Below are 10,885 nucleotides of genomic sequence, written 5' to 3'. Positions count from 1 at the left end.
AATAGAATTCCTCACCCCATACCATCATTTCACAGCTCGTTCGTCAATCTAACGTCTTACTCCTCTTCCTACTCCCCCTCCCCACCGCGCGCGACCCTTTCGAAAGCTGGTGACCGCGAGTCAGTGCTGAAACGAAACCAACTGCCTGCTGCTGCACGTCCATGTTCCCCTCTTGTTGTATGTGTCACTTCATACTAACTAAGGCAGCGGATACCTACGGAAACTCAATCACCCACGCAATAAATAAGCTATGTAGCAAAAACTACATTTTACCATGACACGAAGAGTGCTGTAAACATGAAATCGAAACTTAACAGCTTGGAGCTACGGTGGAATAGGCGAACCAACGGGGCAGCACTAAACTCGGATATTTCAGGAGATAATCGCCCTGGTAAGAACAAACCAGATTCTGTTCAAATATACACACCTATGGCTACTGAACCATATGTACTACAACCCTTTGGAGGTGAATAAAGAATGTAATTGGGGAAGTTGATGTGAGTGATTGTATGGAACTAGAGCTCATAGTGCTGTAGACGCCGGATGGCATTTCATTTAGCCTGGCTCGCTCTCGCGCTGCGCATTTGAATTGTCGCTCGTGCATGGAGGGCGGGACTTGAGGTTGTATATGTTCAAACTCTGCCGTCCGTTTTGCTAATTCCGTACCCAACCTTTAAGGTGTACTCACACGTGTTTTAGACACACTTTCACTCACCCCCAGCATTCCGAACTCCTCCGTTTTCAGCCTAGCTTACAGTAGGCTTGAATCTATTAGATTGGGCATTACGTAGCCTATGCAGCTAAATCGCTATTTTTAAACCATTAAAAAGGTTCCAAGTAACTCCACACTGCATTGGTAGACTTCTGAGGGTCCTGACATTTAAAACGAGACACTGAGAACTTTGGAAATGCACAGGAAGTTTATTAAAAAAAAGACTGTTTACAAGCAGTGCCTTCATAGAATCTCTCCGCTGGGCGCCATCTTGGAATCAAGTCGCGATAAGCCGACTGACGAGCACGAACGAACAGGAAGGACAGGGGAACATATTGCTAAAGTAATTCCATAGGAAATATATAGTTATACTGTCTACATGAGCATGATGAGTAACAAAGCTCAAAATGTTTGCAATATGTCCCCCTGTCTTTCCTGTTCGTTTGTGCTCGTCAGTCGACTTATCGCGACTTCACCACAAGATGGCGCCCAGCGGAGAGATTCTATGAAGGTACTGCTTGAATAAACAGTCTTTTTTAATAAACTTCCTGTGCACTTCCAAAGTTTTAAGTATCTCGTTTTAAATGTCAGGACCCTCAGAAGTCAACCAATGCAGTGTGGAGTTACTTGGAACCTTTTTAATGGTTTAAAAATAGCGATTTAGCTGCAAAGGCTACGTAATGCCCAATCTAATAGATTCAAGCCTACTGTAAGCTAGGCTGAAAACGGAGGAGTTCGGAATGCTGGGGGTGAGTGAAAGTGCGTCTAAAACACGTGTGAGTACACCTTAACATGTTTCGGTACAGTTAAGCTCAATTTCACACCGGAATTCTCCTTTAAGATGTGCTAGGTATTGGGATGACATATCTGGCGTATTGTGATTTCTACACATCTGCACTGCAGACACTCTAGGGAGAGGCTGAGTTGTTTCTAGATACTTCTCTCCTGGACACATAAGCAGGCACTCTTGCACACTTGAGTGCATAGATGGCCTCAAGACTCTTGGCCTCTCTGTTACACTCTCTACCCTCTCAATCTCACACACACACACACACACACACAACCCCCACACCACAAACACCACACACACCACACACACACACACACACACACACACACACACACACACCACACACACCACACACACACACACACACACCTCGAGTTGCGAGGAGAGCTGGGCTTTTTCACGGTCCTTGTGCTCCAGGACCCTCTTGAGCTGCTCCAGGTCACTCAGTGAGATGTGCTCCAGCTGGCCTCTCAAGTCCTGGACCTCTCTGTCCCTCTCCACACGGCCTGCTCCCAAACACACACACAGAAATAAACAAGCAGCATACAGTACATCCACACATCCACACACACACACACACACACACACACACAAATATGAAAACACACAGCAGCAGAGTGCAATCCAACTGCAGCAGCGCGCACACACACACACACACACACACACACACACACACACACACAAATATGAAAACACACAACAGCAGATTGCAATCCAACTGCAGCAGCACACACACACACACACACACACACACACACACACAAATATGAAAACACACAACAGCAGATTGCAATCCAACTGCAGCAGCACACACACACACACACACACACACACACACACACACACACACACACACACACACACACACACACACACACACACACACACACACACACACACACACACACACACACACACACACACACACACACACACACACACACACACACACACACAAATATGAAAACACACAGCAGCAGAGTGCAATCCAACTGCAGCAGAGCGCGCACACACACACACACACACACACACACACACAAATATGAAAACACACAACAGCAGATTGCAATCCAACTGCAGCAGCACACACACACACACACACACACACACACACACACACACAAATATGAAAACACACAACAGCAGATTGCAATCCAACTGCAGCAGCACACACACACACACACACACACACACACACACACACACACACACACACACACACACACACACACACACACACACACACACACACACACACACACACACACACACACACACACACACACACACACACACACACACACACACACACACACACACAGTTTGTACCCACCTTCATCCTGGTCCTCTTCCTCCCTCCCATCATCCTCCCTCTCCCGCCCCTCTCCTGCCCCTCTCCCCCCTGCTCTACTTTTACCTCCATTACCCGGTCGTCCACCCCTGTCCACCCCTCTGGAGTGCTCCCCGTGCCCACTCCCTGTGCTGCGTCCTGCGTCCTGCGTGCTGCATGCTTGTGTGTGTGTGTGTGTGTGTGTGTGTGTGTGTGTGTGTGTGTGTGTGTGTGGGCTACACTACACACCTGGGGCCCGTCCCCCGTCTCTCCTCCCGTCCTCCGCGCGTCCGCGTCCGCGTCCGCGTCCGCGTCCGCCGCCGCTGCCCTTGCTCGGGGCGAAGAGGCCGGCAACCTGCTGCTGCAGCTCCGCACGCTCCCTCTCCGTCCTCAGCAGCTGGGCGCGCATGTCTTCCACCTGACACACACACACACACGCATACACACACGCACATACACACACAAGCACATATGCAGACAATCACACACATAGACAAAAAGACACAAACACATATGACACATATGCAGACACATAGGCAGACAATCACACACATAGACAAAAAGACACAAACACATATGACACATATGCAGACACATAGGCAGACAATCACACACATAGACAAAAAGACACAAACACATATGACACATATGCAGACACATAGGCAGACAATCACACACATAGACAAAAAGACACAAACACATATGACACATATGCAGACACATAGGCAGACAATCACACACATAGACAAAAAGACACAAACACATATGACACATATGCAGACACATAGGCAGACAATCACACACATAGACAAAAAGACACAAACAAAGCTGTTTAGAATGGAGCAGAAAAGCTCATATATAAAAGGTATGGTCCATCTTATGACTAAAGCATTTTGTGCTGTGTTTCTAGAGACTGTAGAAAACTTCATTTTCAGATGTGGAGCCACTTCAAATTTTACATCTGGGGCCAGGCAGACTCAACCTATTTCACTCATTTTCAGAAGTGAAATATTAAGTCATTCTAGAATTTACAGACCTTTTTCTGTAAAGACAAATGATTGTATGGGCTAAGGAAAGCTTTTTTAGAACAGTTTTAAATGTCCATAATATCAAGACTGACACAAAAGATACAACATTTGCAAAAGTCAAATGCCTAAAACTAAAAGTCAAAACAGCACAGCATTTAGTTCAAAATATCAATAATGATAATAATACAACTTTTACGGCACTTTTGCTGATTCCAACATGCTTCAACCAGCTCAGCACTGGGTCTACTAACAATCACAGCATAGCATGAGGTCAAAATTGCTTAATTTTCATGTTCCTGTAAATTGGCATTTGGAACTGGACATTGTGCATTGACGGCTTTAGTGGTACTTGTGGCCAACACATAAAGAGCCCCCCACCCCCTTCACCCTCTCTACGTAATGACCATTAAGTTGCTGCTTATGGGGGGTCCTCCAAAATGTAGGCCCTGGTTGCCTTGACGACCATAAGGATTTTTGATATTGGCTTTATATCTGAAAATGTTCAGAGCTCCAAACTGTACAAGTGTACCAAGTTTCATCCTTTTTATTGAAAACAACAGACGTAATTAGCATATACTGCATCACGTTCAGTAAGTTCAGTAACTTGAAGCTTTGATTGGTTGTAGTGTAATCGGCAGGTCTTTGCCCCCATTTTTCTATCATGCTAGCTTGTGGTGAGTGTGGTCACTAACATGCTCATTTGTTAAAGAGACCCTATGCAACTTTTTCATAGTCATAAAATAGTTTAGAAATCGTTGTTTTGCTTGACTGACCAGTTTCATCGAAAACAGTAATATTTCCTCCCGCCCCCAGTGTCCCTATCCGCTATTGCAACCTTGCAGTTTCTGCAGGAGGCGATCACTCCTTGTTTACATCTGGAAGTCTGAGACGCGTACTGTAAGGAACAAGAAGAACCACGCTTGCAATTTATATAGCCTATATATGTATAAATATCCACACTAAAGCCGTATGGGAAGCTCTGAAGAGAAATATGCAAGCATAAAACGAGCGAAAACGAAAAGCGAAACCGAAACCGGAGATGAAATCGCCAATCCTGCATAGTTTCTCTTTAAATATTCTTTTGAATAATAAATCATTTGTTCTAGTAAATAGTTTTTATTCATGTAGTTCTTAGTAATAACAAGGGCACGAGTGGTTAAAAAAATAACTGCCATGCAAAGGGGCTCAACAGAAGCTGTCCGTTATGGATGCTTATACCTGGTTGCTATGATTACATTTACACCTGGAATGGCAAGACTGGTGTTCCAGGAGGAATGTGGAATCAAGGCAGCAGCTGAGGCCAAAATAAGCATTACTATTGGAATAAAACTGTATATTTGTGAACATATATGGGGGGATATGTACAGTAATAATGGTGCCATTGACCGCCAGAGGTCAGATACGAAATGGCTCCATAATGCCTATCAACCTAACTATTACAACTTAGAAACTTAAAAAATGATGATCGCACGCCTAATACAACCAGAGAGGGTTAAAGCGTCAGTAATCAAGGATTTTCGATACAACTATCTAATTTGACATTTAAATCTGCAACTGAGACAGTTCCCAGTGTGTCTTCAGTGTAGTGTCCAAAATACAGTAACTGTAGACCATATGGGCTGACCCAAACAGACGGAGAGAGGAGGGTGGAGGGTGGAGAGAGGAGAGTGGAGGGTGGAGAGAGGAGAGAGGAGGGTGGAGGGTGGAGAGAGGAGGGTGGAGGGTGGAGAGAGGAGAGTGGAGGGTGGAGAGAGGAGAGAGGAGAGTGGAGGGTGGAGAGAGGAGAGAGGAGGGTGGAGGGTGGAGAGAGGAGGGTGGAGGGTGGAGAGAGGAGAGTGGAGGGTGGAGAGAGGAGAGTGGAGGGTGGAGAGAGGAGAGTGGAGGGTGGAGAGTGGAGAGTGGAGGGTGGAGAGAGGAGAGTGGAGGGTGGAGAGGCTCTCACCTGCTGGAGGAGAGTGTCCCGCCCGCCCTCTGACTGCTCCAGCCTCCTCCTGGTCATCTCCAGCTCACGCTCCACCTGCACAAACAACAAAAACAACAACAACAACAACAATGAACACACACACAAGGACTAGTTAATGTATGCACAGCCAATAAGCACAAACACAAGCTTCGCTGCCACACAACTGGCCACATTTGTAGTGGTAGCGCCAGGCGAGTAAATGAGGATGGTTCTAGTGAACACCACAACATCTGATATTCCGTTTGTTTATTTGTGTGGTGCGTGATAAACATCTAAACGGCTGAAAACTCTGGGCAGCTGAGCCTCTTAGTCTGAGGACGGCGATCACACAGAGGTGGCGGCTGTGGGCACCACTCCTGCTGGCAGCGAGCGGCAAATCCAACCCACTCCGAAAGAGCCCACGCAGGCCACTGACTGACTGTTATGGCCTGTTAACCCCGCCCATTTTGCAATTACGGGCCTATGTGCTTGTTTCCTCTCTTCCTCTGTGTGCCCAGGTGTGCCTAATTTGGAGGTGTATATCAGACCAGCTCCGTCTGTGCCCCGGGCGGCACTCCTCCTCCCGGCTTTGACTTTGGATTTCGTTACGTTGCTGTTGTTCCCTTTACTGACATGCACTTCAGTTTGTGTAATTACCACATACACTGACTTGCAACACACGCTTATCGTTATTTCTTAATATTAGTTTATGTTAACTTTATTTAATAAATTCATTTATTATTATTATTATTATTATACTGCATTGGTCTCCCCTTCAATGTACATACTAGAGCCAGTATGTTACACTGGCGGTCCCACGAAGGGAGAGCAGATATGCCGCTCCCCCACTGCAACTACGGGCAGAGATGCCACGCAAACGTCAGGGAGCTTTGAGATTCCTTTTTACAACCCACAAACACAGGGATGCAGAGAGAGAGAGAGAGAGAGAGAGAGAGAGAGACAGACAGACAGACAGAGAGAGAGAGAAAGACAGAGAGGAGGATGCAAGACGAGCAAGAGAGCCAAATGCTTCAGGTGAAGTGAGTGTGGGTGGAACGTGGTCCCCTAATTTCAGAGGCCTCTGTGGTCATCCTTGGAGACAGTGGTGCTCAAATGTGTGTAGCAAGCCAACCACACACACACCTTTCTCTGGGTTTGTCTTTCACAAAAAAGGATGCTTTATTAGCATGACTGAATCCAGTATTGCCAAAGCTAGTGTTACCAATAACACAGAAACATCACAAAAGAAAGAAGATAGAGATGTAGCAAAGTAGGTATAAACATGTGAACACAGAATAAACAGTAGCAGAAATAATACTAGGATGATGGATAGAGGTGGTAGAAGATGGATAGGGCTCTCTCTCTCTCTCTCTCTCTCTTTCAGCTTCCTCCCTTTGCCAACAATATCTTTTTCCCACCCATTTCATACTTGACGGCGCACATCAATTAAATACATAAATAGGAAATAAGACTCCGCAAGCTTCCCTTTCTTCTTTGAACTAATCCTTCCTTTAATGGAGCGGCCTATATTGCAGATAACCCCTACAGGCCTCCACTGAAGGTGCTGAAAGAGTCGTTCACAAACACTGTTTTAATTGAGCCGAGTGAGTGAGCGTGGAAGCGAACTTCGAAGACCCCCCCCCCCCCTCACTCTCCAGCTAGCTGTTTAGATGCCGATGGAGTTTGTTTTTCCCCTTCATTTGCCTCTTTTATTTATTCTCCTTTAATTTGGGAACAAATGCATTATCTTGTGGGTTGCCTGGGGCCCACTGTATTTCCATTAGAGAACCGCAGAGTATAAAGATGGAAATTGGAGGCAGTTTATCAGCGCTCTCGCAGGATGTAGAGAGAGAAGGAGCTGACGACTCCTTGTATGATGTGAGAGAAGTGGCTAAAGACTGCCCCCTTGTGGACAGCTGGTGAGTTGCAACAGTAGCAATAGAGAAAAACAAAATGTGTGTGATTGCATTGTGGTCTTAATGTATGAGCGTGTGTGTAAAACATTGTAAAATATTCATTAAAAAATATATGTGTTTGTATTTCTGTGGCTAAACAGAGTGTGTAGATAAGAACTGGTACGCAAAATTGCATGATGTGATGTAATGTGAGAGTGTTGTGTGTGTGTGAGAGAGAGAGAGAGAGAGAGAGAGAGAGAGAGAGAGAGAGAGAGAGAGAGAGATTACATGTGTGTGTGTGTGTGTGTGTGTGTGTATTCACATAGCACCTGCTGAAAATTGCTGGGCTGGTGCACGTGAGGTCGCTGCCTCTCAGACATTGGCTGTTGTTCTGAGTGAATCCCCTTCTCAATCTCCTGAAGACGCTGCTCAACACGTGACGACACCTTCAAAAAATGTATTAAATATAATTTACTTATGTAGTTGTTATTATCATTATTATCATTATTATTACGAAGTTGTTAAGTGAGCTTTGAATAAAGTGTAGTAGCAAAAATCCACCACAGGGGCATGCCAAAAACAAACCTATTTTTACTATTTTACATCACGAATCATTACTAAGACCATGGGAAAAAAAGAAAAAAACAATGTTCAGACTTTTCAGAAATAAATGAAGGGCCATATGCTTCCTAAAGCTGCATGTGAAAACATGCTCACTATGTACAACCACACTCACTGCGTCCCCCTGTGATGAGCTGAGTCGGCCATTGAGATTCTTCAGTGTCCTCTTGGTTTCCACCTCAGACCTTCCAAAGCACAGTAAAACATTATCTTACTTAGCTAGCTTACTCGTTAGTGCACCTTACCACAGAGCATGAAAGGGCAGCGCAGCAGATCACATAGTGGATTACTGGAGCACTGGACTCGCTCACCTGTTCCTCCTGTGAATCTCTCTGTTGACGTCGTCCGCCAGACGGAGCTGGTCACTGCGTAGGTCTCGGAGAGACTGGTGCAGACCGTGAATCTGGACAGAAAACAGCGTTTATCTCACTACTGTCTTTCAAAACAGGCTCTTTTTGCCAGGCTTTGTTGCACTCTTAATGGTAAATCCATGCCAGAGATTCACAGCTGGATGAAACTGATGAAAAGAGACTAAACCCAGAGAGTCAGAGGAAGACGCAGTGAGTCGAAACGTCAGTCGATTGTGCACCACAATAAACTAAGTTCTTAAGCAATCCAAGTGCTCCGGTCATCTCTGGGTTTAGTCTCTTTGAAGTAGTCAGCTTCTCTGATGAAGTTGTTGTTGTTGTTGAGCACACAAGTCTTTAGCAAACCTCTGGCATGAACATAATACCAGAGCCAAAGGATCGAGGCTGCTGCACATGCGGAAAAGATGGATGTTTTCTGATTCTGAGTGAACATACATCCTCAGCCTGGCCCGAGTCTCTGAAGCGCACGGTGGTGGACCTGGACCTTCTCCTGCCGCCTCCCTCTGAGCCGCCATAATCTTTCAGCGGAGACGTGGGACAGTAGCGAGGTCCATCTGAACATTAAAGACAGTGAAGTGAACACAATAGCGGTGGTCAGGACTGTGGGACTGAATTCAGTGTAATGCTCTCAGTAAAACTAGACTCCTGGAAGTGAATTAAGACAACAACAAAAAATCATATGAATAATGCAACATTTTGAACATCAACTGTGAAATGTGCTTCAGTATCCAGAGAGGAGGCATAAAACACTACCGGAGGTGCTGCCATCCTCCAGGTCGCTACTGTGTAGGGTGGAAAAAGAGCCACTGTGACTGGGGGGTGCCCTGTGGAGGCGCTGACTCTGGAGTTGCTGGATGGACTCTTCCAAGCTCTCCTTCAGCTACAAGGGAAAAAAGCCAACGTACCGGTCATGACCAAGCAGAGCAGGCTATGCACATCAAATAAACAGCACACTGTTGCTGACAACACCTACTGTTGCCATGGCTTCAGCTTTATCGTCTGTGTGCTCTCGATACTGCCCCAACATCTGATCAACTCTGTGGAGGTTGCGACTGGTGTCCTGTAAATGTAGAATTGAATAACCAAAGTTGAGTGCATTATTGATTTAGGCACCAATTTTCTTAGTCACTTCAGTCATCCAGACAATTCCGATATCAATATAGTTGTCACATACCTGCAACGTGCTGGCCAGTGTGTCAATTTTCTCCGAAATGGCAATATCAGCATCAGTTTTGTCACGACTACGTCTTCGCTGGGTATCTCTGCCCCGTGAGCGATGTCTCCTCGCTCTGTCGAAAGTCTCAGATTCACTGGAGGACTCCATTGTTCAAACTTGGCAGACATCGGTAACGTTGTTGCGGGATAGGACGTGAATAACGTTACCTGAGCATTTCTGTCCTAATGCTTGTTCGGAGAGAGAAATAGGAGAAGTTATTAGCAACTCACTCACTAGTCTCTAACTTACAGTAATGATTCTCTATTCTGTCTCTCCCTCTTATCCAATGTTGCTGTCATTCGTGTGCTATCTAACGTAACGTCAAACGATATACATCGATCACTATCAACAAGAGATGCCTGATATTGTGACAGTGGCACTAAGCAAGTCACAAAATCTCAGTTAGCCAACATTGCAAGCTGACTAGCTAGGTACCATATTATCTGCTAGCAAGCTAAGTTAACGAACGTTAGCCGTTAACCAACGTTAGCAGACAAAGTTCCATTGAAAAGCATTTATTTAAATGTGCAAATGCTAACTCTGAAATACACCGGACTATGAACGTGCTACTTGGTTTTTAAATTTCCGCTCAGTTCCTACCAGGATTTAGGTGTCACGTTAGCAGACCGTAAACATTTCTTCTAAGCTGTTGCACCTGCACAGCTGAGATCCCACTACTCCCTGCTATGGCAACTTAAACTGGCCGCCTTGAAACAGGAAGAAAACAAACTGGCGAAGTGGCGCAATGTAGAAGGGAGTTGTAGTATTACAGTGGGTAGGATCTTAACATAATCAATCTAGGGAAACTACATCTATATCAGCCCACTGCGATAATGTTTTGCGCCACATGAACCGCTCTTGGTTGAGAAGGCTGTAGAATCCAATTAATTATTTGCTATTACGCTCTCTAATAAATCACATTTATATTCGAATGTCTGGTAGGTTATACAATAACAGAAGTAGCCTAGCCTACCACAAACACA

At 45.4% G+C, this 10,885-nt stretch overlaps 1 protein-coding gene across 2 annotated transcripts in view; it reads right to left on the bottom strand.

The window, feature by feature from the left end:
- The window catches only part of LOC134098162 (centrosomal protein of 128 kDa-like), a 33,868-nt gene extending 23,281 nt beyond the window's left edge, over positions 1-10,587 (bottom strand). For both annotated transcript variants that reach the window (XM_062551136.1, XM_062551137.1), the window contains exons 1-11: positions 10,503-10,587; positions 9,861-10,090; positions 9,660-9,746; positions 9,440-9,566; positions 9,122-9,240; positions 8,630-8,721; positions 8,434-8,503; positions 8,027-8,143; positions 5,803-5,877; positions 3,082-3,250; positions 1,872-2,008 (exon numbers count right to left, since the gene is read on the bottom strand). In XM_062551136.1, coding sequence (XP_062407120.1) covers positions 1,872-2,008; positions 3,082-3,250; positions 5,803-5,877; positions 8,027-8,143; positions 8,434-8,503; positions 8,630-8,721; positions 9,122-9,240; positions 9,440-9,566; positions 9,660-9,746; positions 9,861-10,010 — 1,143 coding nt within the window. In that variant the 5' untranslated portion in view covers positions 10,011-10,090; positions 10,503-10,587. The remainder of the gene's footprint in view (positions 1-1,871; positions 2,009-3,081; positions 3,251-5,802; positions 5,878-8,026; positions 8,144-8,433; positions 8,504-8,629; positions 8,722-9,121; positions 9,241-9,439; positions 9,567-9,659; positions 9,747-9,860; positions 10,091-10,502) is intronic.
- Between the last annotated feature and the right edge of the window lie 298 nt (positions 10,588-10,885).

This window comes from Sardina pilchardus, chromosome 12 (assembly GCF_963854185.1).
Source record: "Sardina pilchardus chromosome 12, fSarPil1.1, whole genome shotgun sequence".
Lineage (NCBI taxonomy): Eukaryota > Metazoa > Chordata > Actinopteri > Clupeiformes > Clupeidae > Sardina > Sardina pilchardus.
Note: the sequence above shows the minus strand (reverse complement) of the source record. Positions and strands in the feature narration are given on the sequence as shown.